At 39.7% G+C, this 22118-nt stretch overlaps 1 protein-coding gene across 2 annotated transcripts in view; it reads left to right on the forward strand.

Annotated features, from left to right (window-relative positions):
- The window catches only part of NSF (N-ethylmaleimide sensitive factor, vesicle fusing ATPase), a 138899-nt gene that overhangs the window by 52351 nt on the left and 64430 nt on the right, over positions 1-22118 (forward strand). For both annotated transcript variants that reach the window (XM_039250659.1, XM_039250660.1), the window contains exon 9: positions 17665-17864. In XM_039250659.1, the coding sequence (XP_039106590.1) occupies positions 17665-17864 (200 nt within the window). The remainder of the gene's footprint in view (positions 1-17664; positions 17865-22118) is intronic.

Here is a 22118-nt window from a genome sequence, read left to right on the forward strand (position 1 = left end):
ATTGCTAAAGGTACTCTTACAGCTCTTTAGAGGCAAAAATCTGTACCACATTGCCTTTAATTGAATGTTTATAGATATATTTCCTTGTCTTAAACTACTGTTGCTGTTGAAAATAGTTAACACATTAGATTATCCTCTTACAGCATTTTATAATTACCCATTTTGAACAGTGTTTGTTGATAAGGTAGTCAAGGGGACACTTAGAGAGATTTTCTCTTTATTTGTGAACTCATACTTTGGCTGATTTATATTTACTTTTTATCACATTCCATCAGAGAGGAGGTGATAAATGTCCAACCACTTCTGTAAATCTTGTCAGTTTCTTATATGTGAATACTGATTTAGAAAAATAAAGACTACCTTGATAGGATGTTGGAGGAAGGGAGGTAGAAGAAACAATTTGCAATAATGTTAGCAAAAGCTGCCCAGAACTAAATAGAGAATTATTTAGGAGAGTACTTCTACCATGATTCTAAAGAGACTTTTTGTAGGGTTCCATATGCTTTGTTACTTGGAGCAATATCCTTTGATAATATGTTCATAATTTAAAAAAAATAACCTGCAAAAAACTTAGGTTTTGCTTTTTGCTTTTTAAATAACATGTTCTTTCAGGTTTTTCAAAGAATTTAGAGTAGACAGCAGTAAATCCCTTCCATATGCCATTTTACTAATAGTGTAAAATTTGACATTGAAAGTTATTGTAGATGTATCCAGTACTCAAAAGATTTACTGTACTTGTAGCTTTGAGTTCTTCATTAACACCTTGAGCTTTAACACAGTGTCTTTTCTCTGGGCAAGTAATAATTTGAGTTATATTCTTATTCCAGAGTGGCCGAAAACTGATATATATACATCTGTAGCTTGAACTTCTATACCATTTATACATGTATTTACTCGAATTTATCCACAATGACATAATTTTTTTGGAAGTGCTTTGATTTTTGAAAATCTGCCTAGAATCCTGTCACGAGGGAGGAAATTTAGCAAGACTTAAGAGCCTTTTGATAATGAATGGTTACTATAGGGTAAACCTGTAATTAGAACGCTAAGCCACACATTAGATATATTCAGTCAAATCTCAAATGTACATAGGAAAATTTATCCAAATTGCCCATTATTAGTGCATTCCAGGGACATTTCTATTGTGATCCACAACTATTTTTTGGCCTGACACTTTTCTTGTGTTATTGGACTTTTTCTAAAGAACTCTTTATTGATTCTTCTTGCTTTTCTGTCTGCTGCCTGATTACTTTGGCTTCCTCTGTAACTCCTCATTTAGGCAGCCAGCTGTGGCTGCGATGAGCTCAGAAAAAGGGAGATAGGGAAGACGCACTTTGCTTTAGTTAGAGATTCTATGTGTCTGGTCTTTCTCTGGCTGCAGAAGGCTACTCGCATGTGATCCTAAGTGACGGAACTCAGCTGTTCAAAATTTAGGTTTGTCTTAAAGTAGTAATGGCCCCAGGTGGGACACTGTATCAACACAAGGAGAAAAAGATGCTAGTTTATTACCACAGTCAAAAGATTGAATCCTTTTCTCTATTTTTTATCTAAAGATTAATTTTTAAAAAGTTGAATGGGGGGGCGCCTGGGTGGCTTAGTCGGTTAAGCGTCCGACTTTCGCTTAGGTCATGATCTCGCGGTTCGTGGGTTCGAGCCCCGCATCGGGTTCTGTGCTGACTGCCAGCTCAGAGCCTGGAGCCTGTTTCAGAGTCTGTGACTCTCTCTCTTTCTGACCCTCCCCTGCTCACGCTGTCTCTCTCTCTCTCCTAGAAATAAATAAAACATTAAAAAAAAAAAATTAAAAAAATAAATAAATAAATAAATAAAAAGTTGAATGGGTTGAACTTGTAGCCCCTTTGCTTTCTGCACTCATTGGTTGCTGTCAAAGTATGACATTTTCTCAAAAGGATTGTCACCCATTTTGCATTATCTAATACTCCTCTCTATGACATAACCACAAATAGACAGTATATCTGTAAATATAGTAGATTTAAGTACATTAAGATAACTATGGTTTTGAATCAGAATTAGACCAGATTAGAGAAGGAGACCTTAGAAATTATCTAGTCTAACATTTTCCAAATTTGCTTAAGCCTACTTAACCATACGTACATAAAAGCACAACTATTAATATTCCAAGGAAACACCAGTTTGAGAAACACTAATTTTGTCCACGTCATTCTCCCCCCTTTTTCCCCCTAAAAGATGCTCCTGGGGGGGTTCCTTTTTTTTCCTTTCAGAATTTTATGTTTATTTTTTTAATGTTTATTTATTTTTGAGAGAGAGATAGAGTATGCAAGAGCAGGGGAGGGGCAGAGAGAAAGGGAGACAGAGGATCCGAAGCAGGCTCTGTCTGCACCGCCAGCACAGAGCCCAATGTGGGGCTCGAACTCACGAACTTTAAGATCATGATCTGAGCTGAAGTTGGATGCTTAACCAACTAAGCCACCCAGGTGCTCCTTTCTTTTTTTTTTTTTTTTTAAGTTTATTTATTTTTGAGGGACACAGAGAGAGCACGTGCATACACAAATCGGGGAGGGAGAGAGAGCACGTACATACATAAGTCGGGAGGGACAAAGGGAGAGAGAGAGCACATGCATACACAAGTCGGGAAGAGAGAGCGAGCACGTGCATACATAAGTCGGGGAGGGAGGGAGAGCACGTACATACACAAGTCGAGGAGGGACAAAGGGAGATAGAGAGCACGTGCATACACAAGTTGGGGAGGGACAGAGGGAGAGAGAGAGAGAGAGCACATGCATACACAAGTCGAGGAGGGACAGAGGGAGAGAGAGAGAGAATCCCAAGCAGGCTCTGCCCTGTTAGGCTTGAACTCACGAACTGGGAGCCTTAACCCCCTGAGCCTTCCAGACGCCCCTGTCCATGTCATTCTTATTTTGTAGATGAGAACATTGGAGCCTGAGAAGAGTAAACAGCTTATTTAAACTAAAGTCACAGGAGTGGGGGCTAGAATCCAAGTTGCCTTGCTCCCAGTCTGGTAACCCTTAGGCTTCCTGATTCAGCCACTTAAAATTATTTGACTTATTACTGGTTTTATTATTCTAGATTTCACAACTTGGATGTGAAACTTTATTCTCTAGAAGAAGCTTCACTACTTTTTGGAGTCTGATTTGATTCAGAAAGTCCCTTCCTGCCTTTAGATCACTTCAGGCTGTCTGGTAGGCCTGGAGGGTTCAGAGGCAGTGCCTTCTTTTCTTTTCTTTTCTTTTTTCTTTTCGTTTCTTTTCGTTTCGTTTCGTTTCGTTTCGTTTTGTTTTGTTTCTTTTCTTTTCTTATCTGGTCGTCTCTCCAACTTTTATAGGGTCTTTTAGATCTCCCAGATCGAAGATCCCTGTTTATAAAAATACTTTTATTAGTTCTTTTAATTATAGAAATGCATGTATATTATTTCAAAAATACAAATGAGTGGGGCACCTGGGTAGCTCAGTCGGTTGAGCATTCAACTCTTGATTTCAACTCAGGTCATGATCTCACTGTGAGATCATGCCCCGTGTCCGGCTCTGTGCGGAGCATGAAGCCTGCTTAGGATTTTCTCTCTCCCTCTCTCTTTCTGCCCCTCCCCTGCTCACGCTCTCTCTGTCTCTCTTAAATTAAAGAAATAAACTTAAAAAAAATACAAATGAGTAAAAGAAAATAATCACTAAGTATAAAAGAAAACAAAACACTTGAAAACTTCTTGTTAATATCTGGAGTGCATTTTACTAGTTTTTGCTTTGTATATGTATACACACGTACACAGGCATACACTCATATATGTATATATGTATGTATGGAGGGACAAAAATGTGTTTTATGGTTTTGTTACCACTTTTTCTCCACTCAGTAACATAAACAGTCTTTCTTAAATATTCTTTTGTAACTTATTTTATAGAATGATAATGCCATGCTTTATTTAATCAGTCCATGGCAGTTAGACATATAAATTGTATTTACTTTTCCCTATTATACACAATGTTGTGACAAGGACCCTTGAAGCTAAATATTTTTGCACATCCATATTTATTTAGGATAAATTCCTAGAAATGGAATTGCCGAATTAAAGAGCATTCTCAAGTTTTTTTCATGCACTGCCAAATGTAGACTGCCTTCTTAGAAGGTAAAAGTGCTATAGATCAAGTCAATCACTAAGTAAGCTCTGGATGAGAGAGAGAAATGCATGAACTGTAATGCTTTAGTGGGAAACTGATGGGCAAGGTGTCAAGAGTTTTGGAGCCTGGTCTTAGAAATATCATTGACTGGTTGTATGACTGTGTAGTTTTAATTTCCTCATTAGTAAAAAGGGAAAGATGGACTGGATATAGAAAGGTTTCCAGAACTGCTACCATATGAATGCCTCCTTTTAGTGAGATATGGGGTCTGTACATAGACTCTGGCTCACTTGGGCTCATCCCTCAAGTTGTAACTTGATTACCTTCTCTGGAAGATCCCTCACACAGTCATCTTCCCAGTAGAAGTAATTATTTTCCTCTTTGGCTTCTCATAGCCCTTCATCTATTTTCTTTCTATATAGTTGTGTCTTTGGTTTTTAATATTGAGCTCCTTATGACAAGGGCCATCTTACTCATCTCCTTAAAGAGCTCTGCTTAGCATATTTTGGGGCATATAATGGATACTCAGTAAATATCTATAGAGTTGAGAGTAATACCTATGTCTCCATGTCCCCAGCCTATGAAAGCAAAGAGCATTTCCTTTTCCCACTCTAAAGAGCTCACCTGGTTTCTTCAGTTTTGGGAGTTATTCCAAAATGTCTCTCTTCTGATGTTGCTTCTATTTAGTAACACAATGGTTCTCAATCTTTGGGGTCTATCAGAATCTGGGGAGCTTAAAAAAAAAAACCCAAATAGATTTCCAGATTCTCCTTCCGTCCCACTGAGTCTGAGTCTCCGGTGAAGCCGATGCCTGGTGCCAGCTGAGCCATCAGCCTGGCCGTCCCTGCGGGATCCTCTTGGCGTCAGGCAGGTCGGAGTCCAGGTTCCGGCTCTTTTGTTGACCAGCTGTGTCCCTGGGGAAAGCCATTTTACCGCTACAAGTCTCAGTGCCGCATCTGCCAAAAGAAGAGTAAAAATATTACCCGGCTTCCAGGGCTGTTGTAATGGTTACAAGAGAGAACATGTTAAAGCGCCTAGGACCGTGCTTCCTGTAGCTGCAGTTCTCGCCGGGGTCTGCATTTCTTGGGTTCTGTCTGCATCAATTATTTATTTATTTCCTCTTCAAATAACAGTTATATTTCTCCAGCTCTTAGAAGTGAATATGCTCAGAGTGGGGGCTTAATAATTCCATTTCTGAGCAGTAATATTTCACGTGAATGTATTCATTCCTTTTGTCCAAGCATTTAGTGCTGATGTTTAGAATACTTTTACTGTATGTAACACATGACTATATCTCCAGAAACTTTCACCGTCTCCCATTAGAATTCTTACCGAAATGAATTCTTGAAATGTTCGAAGTTTTGTTGTATTTATTAAATATTTTTTTATCTTATAAATAGTAATCTCTTCCCAGTTACCTTTATTTTCTAGGTCTTTGGAGTCATATTTCTTCCCTTTTTCCTTTGCTTTGCATGCATTTTTTAAAATGTTTTATTTATTTCTGAGAGAGAGAGAGAGAGAGAGAGACAGTGTGAGCGGGGGAGGGTCAGAGAGAGAGGGAGATATAGAATCTGAAACAGGTTCCAGGCACTGAGCTGGCAGTCAGCACAGAGCCCGATGCAGGGCTCAAACCCACGAACCATGAGATCATGACCTGAGCCGAAGTCGGACGCTTAGCCGACTGAGCCACCTGGGTGCCCCTGCATGCATTTTTTTTTTTTAATGAAGACTTTTTTTTTGAAAGAGAAAGTGCATGTGAGAGAGTGTGCGAGCTCGAGTGGGGAAGGGACAGAGAGAGAGGGAGAAAAAGAAGCAGACATTAAGCTCACAACCATGAGATCATGACCTGAGCCGAAATCAAGAGTCAGATGCTTAACTGCCTAAGCCACCCAGGTGCCCCAAGACTTTTCTTTTTAAGTGCAGTTTGAGGCCCACAGCAAAAAAGAGGGGAAGATACAGAGATTTCTCATATAACCCTGTCCCCATAAATGCATAGCCTTCCCCATCATTAATATCTCCTACCAGAGTGGCATCTTTGTTAGAATTGAACGTACATTGACACATCATAATCCCCAAGGTCCTATTAAATAAATAGATTAATTATTTAAATATTTATATTTAATAATATAATAAATAATAATATATATATATTGTTTTGTCTTTTCTGGAATGTTATACTGTTGGAATCATACAGTATGTAGCCTTGTCTGATTGGTTTCTCTCACCTAGCAGTATGCATTTAAAGTTCTTCCATATCTTTTCACGGCTCGATAGCTGATTTCTTTTTAGTGCTGAGTTATATTCTGTTGTTTGGATGCACCACAGCTTATGTATCCGTTCGCCTACTGAAGGGCATCTTAGTTGCCTCCAGGTTTGGCCAGTTAAGAGTAATTCTGAATAAAGCTTCTGTAAACATCTGTGTACAGGTTTTAGTGTGGACACAGTTTTCAACTCCTTTGGCTAAATACTGAGGAATACAATTGCTGGATCCTGTGGAAGGAGAATGCTTCGTTTTGTAAGAAGCGGTCTTCCAAAATGGCTGTGGCATATTGCATTCTCACTAGCAGCAAATGAGAGTTCCCATGTTCCGTTCCGTATCCTCACCAGCATTTGGTCTTGTCAATCTAATGGACTTGGGCCATTTTGATAGATGTGTAATGGTATCTTGTTGCTTTAATTTGCATTTCCCTGATGACATATGATGTAGGGCATGTTTTCATATGCTTCCTGTCTGTATATCCTGTTCAGCTTTTGGCCCATTTTTAAATTGGGTTTTCTTATTTTTGAATTTTAAGAGTTCTTGGTATATTTTGGTGCTTTATCACATGTGTCTTTTGCAAATATTTTCTCCCAGTCTGTGGCTTGTCTTCTTCTCTTGCGATTGCCTTTCACTGACAGAACAATTTTTAATTTTAACAAAGTCTAGCTTATCAGTTATGTCTTTCATGGATCATGGCTTTGGTGTTGTGTCTAAAAAGCTATTGCCATTCCCAGTGTCATCTAGGGTTTTTTCCCCCTCTGTTATCTTTATGAGTTTTATGGTTTTGTGTTTTACAGGTGGGTCTGTGTCCATTTTGCATTAGTTTTTTGTGAAGGGTGTGAGATCTGTGTCTAGACTCTTTATTTATTTATTTTTGGCATGTGGATGTCTAGTTCTTCCAGCTCCATTTGTTGAAAAGATGATCTTTGCTTCAGTCACATTAATGTATTGCCTTTGCTCTTTTGTTAAAAATCAGTTGACTATATATATGTGCGCGTGCATTTTTCAAATCCATTATTCAGTACTCCTAATTTTTTTCCACTTTGTTTTTTGGACCATTCCTTTTTTTCTTTTTTTATACCTTCAGTAAATTACACTTGAACTATAGTGTAGCCTCCTTATTATCTTCTTAGCCTTCAGTCTTTTTTCCTTCCCATCCTGGAATATTTATTTCAAAATTCATCTTCTTTGCAAAACTAGCTGGTTCTGTCAAAGACTATCAAGGGAATTATAGAATCTCAGCATTGCAAAGGATATTAAAAGTCATTTAGTTCATACACTTTTGTTTGAATTTTCTCTTCATTTTTGCTACATAACTTCTGTCAAGTTCCTTAGTCTAAGCTTGAATTCCTACAGTGACAGGGGACTCATTCCCTTCAAATGTTGTATTCCATTTTTTGAACAACTGTAGGTTGGAGTCTTCCTTATGCTAGGATGAGATGTGTGTCCTTGTAGCTTCTACAGGCTCTAGTTCTCAAGACTATATAGAGTAAGAGTGCTTCTACTTCCCTGTGAAAGTCCTGAAGTTACACGAAGAGAGCTCATCCGTCCAGACCTAAAGCCCCCCAAGATTCATCTTTCCTCTAAGCTAAATCCCCCAGCTTGCTCGGTTCCTCCAGCCAGTCCTTTTATCATTTATTTTCAGCCCTGTACCATCCTATTCACATTTCTCTGAACTTTAACATTTGTTTATATTTGCCTTAAGTTGTGAAACCCAGAAATCATGGTGGACTGCAAGTGTCGTTCCTGTTCTGAAATAGACCAGAGCTATCCATCCACCCGCTGTTCAAAACCTTAGTCTTCTTTTAATGCACACTGAAACTGCATTAACATTTTTGACATCCACATTCTATCTTGGATCCTATCTCATGTTGAATTTACTATTGAGTAAAATCCCCCAGGTCATCTCTCACACAACCATACCTCCCCCAGCTATACTTAACTATAGAGATCATTTATTCTTGGTAACTTTTTTATCTTGTTAGAATAGTTCTTTGCTGTTCTACAGCTACAACTTGTCAAGGAATAAAAATGTGTCCTTCTCAGCTTACGATTTAATTAAGGCTCTAGAAAATATACACTAAATAAAATGAAAATCTGAGAACTCTTAGAAAACAGCTTAATATAGTGTCAGTTGCAACTATGAATGCTGGTTCTCCGTGTCCTCTAGCCTACATTAGCCTCATCTCAGGGCAGGAGCTTATTAACTAGTCACCTTCCTCTGCTCCACTCCAGACTTAATGAATGAATTCAAATTTCTAGGAGTAATCCCTGAAAATCTGCAGTTTAATAAGCTCCATTGAATGTTGGTTCATGTTAAAGTTTGATTATAGCTACTGTGAGTGTTGGAGCATAGGATCAAGGATGTGATGCAAGTGAGGTGGCATTGATGCAGTTAAATGTGATGGGGTTGAGTGGCATTACTTAAGGAGGTGATTTCTGAGGAGCAGAACATGAACTTGATTGAGTGAGTAGAAGTTCCAAGTGTGGGAAAATAAAGAATAAGCTGTCTGCTTCAGAAAACAAGATATGTGCTAGTCTGTAGCAGACGCCTTATAGAGCAGCAAGTACAATAAGTTGAAAGCCAAGGGACAGGGAAAAAGAAGAGAGGGAAAGTTGTAAAATTCTGAAAGCAATGAGAACACATGCTGCAGTTGGCAGCGAGGCAGGACCTGCCATAATGGAAGCGTGATCTTTGTCATCAAGAATTCACGAAATACCAGGCCACACCCTAGGAGGGAGTGTAAAAGGGTGGGGGTGTCAGCAGAGATTAGTTTGGAGAGTTGCTACACATACCCCATCTTTAGTTCTAGGCTATCTAATGAGAAGATCTATATTAAATCTCAGTTGACTAATTTGGATATAGACCAGTCAGGTGGTAGACATCACACAGCTGCTTGGTGCTCTGGGCGTAGGCCCTTTTCACTTATCGTAACGGAACTCAAAGAGAGTTCCGAGAGTGCTCTGAAGTTGGTGGGGCACAGCAAGTCTCTGCTAGACAGGATCATACCCGTGGATGAACAGACACCTGACTGCACAAATGGGGTCAGGGCCTTAAATATTTGGTAAGTGCACAGCTCAGCAGATGTCTAACAACAGAGCTCAGACAGCTCAAACAGTCTTTGAAGCAAACAAACAAACAAACAGGGCCTCCTGTAGTATGAGTTGACAGATGTTATGCTCCAAGTCCTCACCGCATGGCTGGGAAATTCAAAACCATTCTCAAAATCGATAATCATATCATATGACTAAAACAATGAGTTGGATGGAACTAAGAAAATACTCATGATTCTAGGAGAAGTTGGAATTACACAAACTTTAAAACAAAAGAACAGATACCCATTTGTGATTGTATTTCTGCAAGTGCATGCACTGTTTAAAAATAAGCATTCAAATTGGGTTTGCACAACTGCAGAGAAAAGCTTGCAAGACTTGTGAATGTGTCCTGACTTGCCACTTGTCTGCCATAGTCTCCCTCACAGGCAAACGTGGCAAATCTGCATTTGAACTGGAGGCTACTGGGACTAACCCCTTAAACATCAGTTATCATGCAGAACCCACTTCACACTTCTGCTCTTTATAAATCATGTTGCCCACAAAAGAGGGCAGGCTGTGGTCATCTGGTGTGACAAGTAGGCTTTTGGATGAAGTATGCAGTGTCCCTGTTGGTGACTTACTCGACCATCTACCCAGTGCTTTGACTTCCTTGTTTCCAGTTAACTATCCTTCATTCCATCTCAGCCACCCTCTCTTTGGTCATACCGAAGGCTTTGCTCTTACTACTACCCACCATGTCAGAGATCTCAGTGTTAAGCATCCTGCACTCAAGCCGCCTTGCATTTGTGTCATGCTTCTAGCATCCCCTCACCCCTGCTCTAACTGCTTTGATCCCACAGGACCCTCCAGTTCACTTACTCTGTCGCTTTTTGTTCTCTGTTCCCTCTTTACCCAGCTTGGATTCCATGGTCTTATTAGGTTTATCCTCTTCAAATACAGCCGTAGGGGCCTTGTTCCTCATCTTCTATGTGTGTCAAGGCCCCGGGTGTGTGTCAGCTATCCGCCTACTCTGTCGGCACCGAGACTATTGAATATGGCTTAAGAAAAGCTCTCTTACTTTAAATTTAAGAAGCACATCTCAAGTGGGCCCTCGGTATTCCTTAGGATCAGCATTTTCTGGTATTCCTTCTGTATTTCCTTAGTTTAGCCAATTTACTCTCCTGCTCTCTAAGGTGACTAGTTCCTCTTCTCCCTTCTCCTCAGACCTCCAGCACCATCTCTTCCAGTACATCCTCACCAGCAGCTGATGACCTGGAATCATGATTTCACTGAGAAAATAGAAGTAGTCAGAAGAGAACGGCCTTATCTTCCCCACCACGAAATGTAGTGTTTGTTAAATGAGTGAAAGAATACGATATCCCAGAACGTGATTTACTCCTATATTCAAATTAGCAACTTAAATTTCCAAACCATATATCAATCTATTTTTGATTATGTCATATTATGCTTTTCATTACCACCATCCTTTACATTACTATAACCAAAAGTTGTTAATATGTTTGTGCCTTATCAAAATAAAAATTAGGGTTTTTAAAAAAATTTTTTTTAAATGTTTTATTTATTTCTAGGAGAGAGAGAGAGACAGCATGAGCAGGGGAGGGTCAGAGAGAGAGGGAGTCACAGACTGAAACAGGCTCCAGGCTCTGAGCTGGCAGTCAGCACAGAGCCCGACACAGGGCTCGAACCCACGAACTGCAAGATCATGACCCAAGCGAATGTCGGAGGCTTAACCAACTAAGCCGCCCAGGCGCCCCAAAAAATTAGGTATTTTTAAGAAGATGATTATTAACAGGAACAGTTTATAAAACAAGCACTTAAGTAATTGAACACAGGAAATTAAGAAAAGAAGTCCTTTGGAACTATGTTTGATTATGCTGTTAACCCAAAATAGTTCTTATATAAGTTATAGAGGAAGGAGAAAAGATGTGAATGACTTAGAAATGAACACAAAGCCTTGAACTTTGTGGAAAGTGGAGGGAGAATGTTGAGAACAAGTCATGTAATGGTTTCACCCTCACACTTTGGGAAAATTAAATAATAGAATTTAGTTATAAATATATTGACTTTTTTTTTTTTTAACTTATTTTGAGTGAGAGAGAGAAAGAGAGGCGGAGAGAGAGAATGCCAAGCAGGCTCGGTGCTTTCAGTGAGGAGCCCAGTACAGGGGTCAATCTCACGAACCACGAGATCATGCCCTGAGCCCAAATCAAGAGCAGTTCACCTACCTGACTGATACCAACCAGGTGCCCATAATATGTCGACTCTAAATTAATACCATTAGTTACCTCCTGCTGCTCAACTTTAAGATTCAGTTAAAAAAATAAAGTGGTTAAAACCCAAAAAAGCCAAGATTCTTATGCCAGCTTTAATGAAGTTTGTATCTGTAGAATTGAATAAGAAACTGCACCTGATGTAACACTGTTAAGTTACTTATATAATCACAACAAAGAGGAGAGTCCTTCCGTGACCTGAGTTCCATGTGCTGAGTTCATGTACCTAATGGCACCTATCAGCTCAGGGACGCTTTCCCACACATTTTCCCAGTTTCCCACGTTCTTTCCAAATCTTTACCGTGCTTCCCAGTGTCCTCTCCTCATTCCTCACTTTGTAGATGACCTAGCATCTACCTCACATAGTAAATAGAGCCCAACAGGCATAACCTTGGCTTATTTCTTTTCTCCCCCCGCTCCATTTCTTAATTCATCTTTCAAGTTATCTCTCAAAATCCCTCCTTTGTATGGTCAGAGTTCCCCAAATTGTGATCTCTGTCTGTTCCTGCTCACATTACTTAGCTTCCTTTTCCTGCCGCAACCCGAAATGATCTGACCCTGACCCAAGGCCTTATGCCCCAGATCAGCATGAACTCCCTGGTTTTTAAATCTAGTTTTCTCTTTCCAGGCCTCATCCTCTGTCTCTGAAGCATTTGTCCCTATGGTCACACTCCTCTGCTTAAAACTTCTTGTGGCTTTTCATGTGCCCAGAGTAGCCATTTAGAAACATGGAACCAGTAGTTCTGATATCTTTTCTGAGCTTTCAACCTGTTTTTTTTTTTAATGGGCATTAACTGCCTGAAACTCATATGCCTTAAAGGCAAAAACAAAGTTATGATTCCCTCTATTCTCCTCTAACTTCCCTCTTAGTTATGTTCTGGGGCTTTCACCATTTCACCATGTGCCCGGGCTACATACCTTAAAGTCAACATTGACCCCCCTCTTTTTCTTATTTTCCTTTGGTCCCTGAGTGCTGATGAGTATGCCCCAAACTTCCTTTCTTTTCCTACTCTGGTTTCTTGTGACTATTGCCTCTTTCCATTTCTGGTGTCTTGCCTGGACTGTTTCAGCAGTACATTCAGAGTTTTTAAATTTGGATTCAGAGGGTCTGAGTAGATCTCAGAGGATCTAAGAATACCCTCAAAATTGCATGCAAATTTTTGTAAATGTGCATTTTCTGGAGAGGTCCATTAGACTATTCTATGGAAAAGAAAGTATGAGAATGAGAGAAAATGACAGTTTAAATGAGTTCATTCCACTGATTTCTCTTCTTTCCATGCCTGCCCTATGCTATTTAGTTCACCAGCCCAGGGCAGTCACCTCTAAGTAGTGAGAGGGTATGTAAGACCTAAAGAAAGAACGAGTAAACTGGCTCAGTTCAGCGTGGCAGTCAGGACAGTCCAGGAGCCACAGATCAGAGGCCCTTCCAGCATCAGAGCCAGGGCCCCATGCCCTGCAGAAGCTCAAGAGAAAGCTGGGGCAGCAGTAGGGAGGTGTCCTCCTAAGGCCTCTGGACCCATTTGTTCCTATGCTTCCAAAGGACTTGGAGGGAAATGAAAGCTTAATTGGCAAAAATCCAGAGCCAGCCGGTGAGGCAGTGTCCCCAGAAAAAGGTTAAAATCATTCCTCCAACTACACTTTTACCCTGTGCTCTTTGTTCTCTAATCCTTCCTCCATTCGACCACCAGAGTTAGTTTTTAAACATATATCTCATTGTGCACCTTCCCTGATTAAAATCCTCAAGGTTTTTACAAAACAAATTAAAAACTCCTGCGCGTGGTGTCAAGGCCTTCTGTAGTTGGGAGCCTGTTAGCCTCGTCTCCAGGCCCTCCCTTCCCCTCCCCTCCAAGGTTATAGCCACAACAGGTTACTACTGGCTGTTTTGAAAGGACAGCTTCTGTGTCCGTACCTCTAGGCCTTTGATCGTGCTGCTTTCCTTCACTAGGTGCCACCTCTTCTCCTGGCCCAATCATGAACCTCCTACAGTCTTGAAAGCCCACACTAAATTTTATGTCTTCCCCTGTTGTTCATCCCTAATTTTCTGCCATCACCCTGGCAGAATCTGTCTGTCCTGGCCAGGTTCCAAAAACATTTCATACATATCTCTGATAATGTCATATTATATTGTAGATAACCCTATTTTTATTTCTGTCTTTCCTACTAAACCAGAAATGCCCTGGAGGTAGGGACTGCCTTTTTCATGTTTGTATCCCTGACACCTAGTTTCATGCCTAGTCCAAACAGGAGCTTAATACACTTTTGTTGAATGGAATTACTTACGAAGAGTTTTTATGACTCATTTAAAATTAGAGACCAGTGCTTATTTAATAAGTCAGAATAGCCTATCATAATAGTAGTAATAACAAAGTCCCACTTCCACTGCTTATTCAAGAAACTGCTTCCTTTGTGGAAGTCGATTTTGAAAATCTACACATGTCAATGTATATTTTTGGTGCGCTTTCTTGAGATCCTGAAAGAGTTTTAGTTCTAATCGGGCTAGAGCTTCTATGGCATTCCTGTTGGTGTCATATTGAATAGATTCTGTCATTTTGGAGATCTGTATGGTAGACAGTAAGTTCCATGGATATGAATTTTATCTCCTTTTCTTCAACTTCATGGCAATACTTTGTGAATTGTTTATTTTATAAAGTCTGAGTCCATTTAATTCAGACCACATCAAATCAAGCATTTTTCACGTACAAAAACAGAGTTAAGACCTAGTACAGACAGTCTCCGACTTCTGATGGTTTGACAATGATTTTTTTTGACTTTGTGATGATGTGAAAGTGAGATGCATTCAGTAGAAACTGTCCTTCAGATTTTGAATTTTGGTCTTTTCCTGGATTAGATACGGGTGGCACGATATTCTCTCGTGATTCTGAGCAGTGGCAGCCTACAATCCCCAGTCGGCCACGCCGTCAGCTGGGTTGTTTTCACCTTACAGTGGGTTTACCAGGAGGTGACCTCATCGTAAGCTGAGGAATATCTGTGTTTGTAAATTATGTAACTCTGCTAAAGTTACAAAATCCCAGTCGTTGCAAATATGTGTTCTGGGTATTTAAATTAGTCCAGCTATGAACGTAGACACTATTCCATAAATTAACAGCTTCAAACAATTTTCTAAAATGATCTTCTTTCCCTCATTTTCTTTGAGGTTTGTAGGAAAGGAGTCAACAATTTCCTTATTCAGCCATTTATTGAGTACATATTCTGTGCTGGGCATTGTGGTGGATGTTTGCAATTCCAGGTGGAGAAGAGAGTACCTTGAATAGTTCATGGTCATTTAACCAACTGAGCCACCCAGGCACCAGATAGTTCATGGTCTGATAGAGAAGACGTATAGAAACAAATAATTGCAACTTCAACCTTGGAGAAGAGGAGCCCTTCTCCTCTTTTGAGAACCAATACTGAGGTTGAGAATGGACATGTCTGCAGATATTTTTGTGGATAGAAAAGCAATAAGCTGAAGGCAGTACACACCTGTTCGTCTTTAAAAACAAAACAAAACATGTGAAGTAGGAATCTAGCTCTTCTCTGTGAATTAATGGCATGGGGTAGCACTTGAGAAAAGAAGGGCAGTGAAGGTCTGGATAATTAGTGCAGAGAATGAGAGGTGGACTAACAAGAACAGGTAAAAGGTGGCCGGCAGTAGTGAGAAGCAATGAGCGTGGCGCTAAAATTGGATAGCGTGAAATTGTGAGGCTGTCCTCTCAGCACAGTGGTGTCATTTCCTCTGGCTGTGCCCTGTGGCCCATGCATAGGTGCAGTAAAGCCATATTGTGTTCAAGGCCTGTGGGATGAGGAGAGCAAAAGTGTAAGAAGGCCAAGGAGCGGAGAACCCCTGAAAGAAACTGTAGCTTAATCTGGAAGGAAGTATGGTTAGGAGGAAGTTGATAAACTTGGAGAAAGTTAAGAAATTGGAGGATGAGGATAAGGCCTGGCTCTTTGTAGGTCCATCAAGTCTTCATGTTCTTTGTGGCTCCCCTTTTCTATTCCTTTTTTCACCACCACGGTGCCCACCTCCCTCTGCTATGGTTACATGAATAGTTTCAGATCATGATGATGGCAATTGGCTCACAGGGTAAGATGAGGAGCAGGGTTCCAAAGTCTTCATTAAAAGTGTCCCAGTGGCTTGGAGGCTGGCACTGCGTCCATGATTTTTGCCTCTAGGAGAAGCTCAGGTCTTATCCCCTTATCTCCTTACTACCTGTGTTCTCAAGGGTGGGTCAAGGACAAAGACATTTTATTGGACCATGATTCTCAGAACAGGAATTTACTCGCTGAGAGAAGGGTTAAGACTGTAAGCCTTCAAGGGTTCCACTAAGTTTCCCTTGTCTCTGTAAATCTAGCCATAAGCACAGATCTCATTACTGTCAAGAATTTAAAAGGGGGAGGGGGGTGTCTTTTTTTTTTTTTTTTTTTGACAGTGACCATACTGGTAACCCAAAGGATCTTCCTACTCAGAAACTAAAATTTCTAGTAGAGTTGGTTGTACTTTGTGATATCTTTTATGTGACTTATTAAATGTATTATCATATTTTTTTAAATTTTTTTAATTTTTATTTATTTCTAGGAGAGAGAGAGAGAGACAGCGTGAGCAGGGGAGGGTCAGAGAGAGAGGGAGATACAGACTCTGAAATAGGCTCCAGGCTCTGAGCTGGCAGTCAGCACAGAGCCCGACGCGGGGCTCGAACCCACCAACCGCAAGATCATGACCTAAGCAAAAGTCGGACGCTTAACCGACTAAGCCACCCAGGCGCCCCTGTATTATCATATTTTTTAAAAGAAATTATTTTAAATGAAATTATCTTTCATTCCAAGTGAGGACAAACATTATTATGTTCCATTTCCAGAAATTTTTTTTTCACCTATAGTTTTGAGTGTAACACCAAAAGGTAATAAATCATTATTTCACAGAGTGCCTTTTTTGGTGTAGTATAAGGACAAAAACTTGTAAAAGAAAAAAAAAAAACTTGTTAAAAAAAAAAACTTGTAAAAGAAAAAAAAAAGTCCTAGGCCCTAAGTGTGAAACTGCTGGAAAGGTGGGAATTCCTAAAGCGAGTAAACTGAAACCACAGGGCCCTGCAATCTTAGAAGTGGCGTAAATGCTCAGAAGAGTTGGCCAGAGAAACCCTGGGGAGCTGAAATCACCAGTCTTGCTCTTTCTCTATTGTTACTGATAACCTTTTATGGCATTTAGCAATGCTTGCTTAGAAAATAATTGAATACTATTCTTTTGAAACTTCGTCTTCATCTCGGTGGCTCTGAGAAAAGTGTGTGCCTCCCTTGGCATTAGTCACATGAAGTAGGACATTGAACTTTACCCACCAAGTGTGTGACATCCATCTGGATCCTATGGATTGCCTATGCCAGTCCAACTCCAAACATGTTTGCCCATTCTTCAAGGGCTTGTACCAGCAGGTACACCTATAATTCCCATGACTAAGATACAGTTTCCATAGCCTACTGTATTATCATAGATTTGTGTTGGGTTAACTTTGCCTAAAAGCAGATCTCTTTTATTCCTTGACTTTAAAGGAGAAAGGAAAATAAGTAATAGTTCCTAATTAGGTATTTAGGTCAAAGAGACATTTTCAGAGTTAAAAGTATTTGTTTTAAATGATAGTTCAAATACACTTTTCTGAAGACTTTTAATTGGCAGCTTTCCCCCTCAAAATTGGCACCCGTGTAGGAATTGTTTTAGGGGTGCCTGGCTGGCTCAGTCAGTAGAGTATGTGACTCTTGATCTTGGGTTGTGAGTTCAAACCCCAAGCTGGGCATGGAGCCTACTTAAAAAAAAAAAAAAAAAAAAAAAGCTTTAGTTCATTCTTGTTCTGCTCATGACACTGGATATTAGTATGTTAATGGCATAACTGTAGTTTTCCTAACATGCATATGAAGAAGAAAGAAAACTTTACATGTCTCACGTGGATTTTGTTGGTTAATATAAGACTGTTTTCTTTTTTAGGTTGCAAACATGTTAAAGGCATCCTCTTATATGGGCCCCCAGGTTGTGGTAAGACTCTCTTGGCTCGACAGATTGGCAAGATGTTGAATGCAAGGGAGCCCAAAGTGGTCAACGGGCCAGAAATCCTTAACAAATATGTGGGAGAATCAGAGGCTAACATTCGTAAACTCTTTGCTGATGCTGAAGAGGAGCAAAGAAGGGTAATGTTAACAGTATAATTTAACAATATATTTATTATACTAAATTTAATAATTTAGTATAATGTTAACAATAATATAATTTAGTAAAAGTTTGTTATCACTTACTATGATGAATGAAACCCAAAGCTATGGTGGAAAACTTGCTACTGTGATCTATACATTGAAAAGCATATAGGTACAATTTATTTAGTACTGAATTATATCACTGACATAGGGATTATGGGAGATTTACATGATGGGAGCAGATGTCATTACCCAAATGTATGCAGTACAAAGATAGATGATTGTATAAGCCAAAGGTTTTGCAAAAACAGATCACGAATTTATTTTCAGGTGTCCCTTTTATTCCAAATTACTTTCAGAGACTTGAACTCGTTTATCCTTTGGAAAAGGGGGGCATTAAATTCATATGCCTTGTAGAATTATGTATATGTAAGGTCGATGTGCAGAAAGCTACTTTACTTACCACTGAGTCACCTCAGTTGTATAGTGACAGGAAAGAGTTGTTAGGCCTCAAAGGAAAGCTTGATGTGGGTCTTAGAAAAAAATTAATTGGGGGCGCCTGGGTGGCTTAGTCGGTTAAGCATCCGACTTTCGCTTAGGTCATGATCTCACTGTTCGTGGGTTCGAGCCCCGCATCGGGCTCTGTGCTGACTGCCAGCTCAGAGCCTGGAGCCAATTTCAGAGTCTGTATCTCCCTCTCTCTCTGACCCTCCCCTGCTCACGCTGTCTCTCTCTCTCTCCTAGAAATAAATAAAAAATATTAAAAAAAAAATTAATTAAAAGTCAAACCAGAGTTTACTAATTGTTATGGTTAATTTTATGTGTCAGTTTGATTGGGCCTCAGGGTTCCCACACATTTGGTTAAACATTATTCTGGGTGTATTTGTGAGGATATTTCTGGGTGAGATTACTATTTGAATTGGTAGACGGAGTAAAGCAATCGCCCTCTCTAATATGGACGGGCCACATTCAATCAGTTGGAAGGTCTGACTAGAACACAAAGGGCTGCTCCTTTGTTGAGTAAGAGGGAATTTCCTACTGCCTGACTGCTTTTATCTGGGCCATCAGTTTTTCCCTGCCTTTAGACTCACACTGAAACATCAGCCCTTCCTGAATCTCAAGTTTGCAGGCCTTTGGACTAGAACTATACCATTGGCCCTCCTAGGTCTCCATCTTGCCAACTGAAAATTTTGGAACTGACCAACGCCCATAATTGGATTACCCAATTCCTTATAATTCATCTTTCTGTAGATAGATAGATACAGATGTATATTTAGATCTATATAGATCTCTTTATACATATATTTATTTCATAGATGTTTAAAACATTGCCGTAAGGGCACCTGGCTGGCTCAGTCTTTAGAGCATGTGACTCTTGATCTCGGAGTTGTGAGTTTGAGCCCCATGTTGGGTGTAGAGATTATTTAAAAATAAAAATCTTAAAAAATTGTTTTTAAATTACAATCAGTGCCATAGGATTTCTGCTTCCGGTGATACAGTAGATTAGGTAACCTGAAAACCTTTCTTTTATAAACACCTTCAAATGCTGGTTAAAATATAACTAAAATCATTTTGAATGTACAGTTTATCTCTCAAGAAAGAAAAGGAGATTTCTAGAAATGAAAACTCTGAAAATTAGAGTGGTAAAGGTATTCATTGCAACTTTTGGTTTTGGTAATGTAGGAGTTTGAGTTTTAGCACCCACTAGGAGACAGAGAATGAGTCCTTGAACCTGTTTAAGGTATGCAGTAGGACCTGAACGTTCAAAGGCGTTGTGCCCTCTTTGAAAAGAATGTACTAGAAATTATTTGCCAACCAGCACAACGAAATAACAAAAACATTTAACTGTCTGTCTAGTGGGAGCTAAGGAATCTCCAATGGGAATTCTAAAGCATGGATTCTTAACTCATGCTTAGGATTTAAAAACATACACACACACAAACCACCACCACCACCACTGCTGACCTATGTGGTCTGGGGCTCCCAAGCTGAGAAATTAATTTTAGAATGAATCCCAGGGGTGCCAGGGTGGCTCAGTTGGTCAAGCATCCGACTCTTGATCTCAGCTCAGGCCTTGATCTCAGGGTTGTGAGTTCAAGCTCTGCACTGGGCTCCATGCTGAGTGTGAAGCCTACTTAAAAAAAAAAAAGAATTCTGGACTAATGTTAGCATAGCATTGTTAGTTATAAACAAACCTCTGGGGACGCTCCAACACCCAGACCATCAGAGATTCTCATGGGAAATCTACATCAATAAATGGAAAATGTCATCATCAAAATCCAAAACTCAGCAGCCAGGTTAAACAAAATGCAGTAGTTTCAGGGGAAAAGGGAAGTGATAAACAGAAAAATAGATCTAAAGAAATCACCCAGAATGTAGCACAGAGAGATGGAAAATATGAAAGAGATGTAGAGATAATAGAGTTAAGATGAGAAGTCCCAATAGAAAGGATAGTATAGAGGCAATATTCAAAGATAGAATGGTTGAGAATCTTCTAGACTCGATAAAAATAAATAAATAAATATTTAGACTCTGGTAGCACCATGAACCCAAATAGGATAAATAAAAATTAATTTATTTCTAGATCCATTGTAATGAAATTAGAGAATGCCAAAGAAAAAGAGAAACTTTTTAATGTCAACAAAAAAAGAAGTGATCATGACCTACAAAGAGATATACATTATGTTGACAGCAAACTTCTCAACAGCAGCAAGAGAAGGCAGACAACAGTGGAATAATATCTTCACAGTTAAGTGAAAATAGCTGTCAACTTAAAATTTTATACCCAGCTCAATTCTCGTTCAGGAATAAAGATGAAGTGAAGATATTTTTTCAGACTAAGGCTAATAGAATTAACTAGTTCCAGAGGCTTGTTGGACGAATGTGAAGCAGGATGTATTTGAGACTGAAGGAAATTGAACCCAGAAGGAAACAGAGGATGGAAGTTTCAATGCTGAGCAATGAAATTGGTTGCAAATATGGATAAACTCTGGAACTTCTCCTCATATTGGCAGATTAAGAAATTTGAATCATGCCTACCATGAAGACCAACAGAAGAACTCAACAAATATTGAAAAAGTTTTTGCTTAAAGGGCATCGAAGAACTTTTAAGATCTAGGGGGTGAATGGAGGCCCAAAATAAAAGGCCCTGGTATGTAGGGTTACCATTCCTCTGGAGATATTACCCATCTCTGGAGGGAGCTGTTAAACAGCGATGCAGCCGTTTTGACAGGCCAGTAGGAATACGGGGGTGGAGATTAAAATCCATGGCTCATGGGGGTGCCTGGCTGGCTGAGTCAGAAGAGCATGTGACCCTTGATCTCAGGCTTGTGAATTCGAGCCCCATGTTGGGTATAGAAATTACTTTTTAAAAATCTGAAAGAACAAAGACATACATAAAAGTTTTTTAACAAAAAATCCATGGCTCATGAGGAGAGGACACTTGATAAGCATGCCTCAGTTTGGGTTGGGAATCTGTAGGGCTACACCACAGAAGCAAGAGTTCACCAGAAGTAGACCTCCTGTCAGAGGTGCAGATCAGCTTTGAATCACATCTAACTTCTCTAAAATTAAATTGAGTATTCCTAAATCACTCACGCCCTCCAGCATCTGGCAAAATTATAGATCCTTCCTGAGGGAGGTAATAACCATGCAAGGTCACAAACTATTTCTATAGCTTGCAAATGAAATGCTTGGTTATAATCAAATGCAGTAAGATATACAAAGACATAAACCACTTGAAGAAAGAGAAACAAAAGGTGATAGAAATTGGGCCTCCAGATATTAGAATTCTCAGATATAGACATTTACAATAACTACACTCATCATGTTCAAAGGGAAACAAGATTGAGAATTTTGGTAGAGCACTCAAAACTAAAAAAATCAAATGGAGGGCCACCTGGGCAGCTCAGTTGGTTAAGCATCTGATTTCAGCTCAGGTCATGATCTCACAATTTGTGAGTTTGAGCCCAGTGTCGGGCTCAATGCTGACACCTCAGAGCCTGGAGCCTGCTTCGGATTCTGCCTCCTCTTCCTCCTCCTCCTCCTCCTCCTCCTCCTTTTCTCTCTGTCTCAAAAAGAAATAAAAACATTTTAAAAAATCAAATGGAAATTCTGGGAAAGAGAAATTCAGCACCTGAAATTAACTCAAGTAGATGGGTTTAAACAGCAGATTAGACACATCTGAAGAGAGAATTCGTGCACTAAAAGATGTTAGAGAAAAATAACCAGAAACAAAGGATGGAAGGAATG

Source organism: Hyaena hyaena, unplaced genomic scaffold (assembly GCF_003009895.1).
Source record: "Hyaena hyaena isolate Hyena2069 unplaced genomic scaffold, ASM300989v1 scaffold_378, whole genome shotgun sequence".
NCBI classification, from domain to species: Eukaryota; Metazoa; Chordata; class Mammalia; order Carnivora; family Hyaenidae; genus Hyaena; species Hyaena hyaena.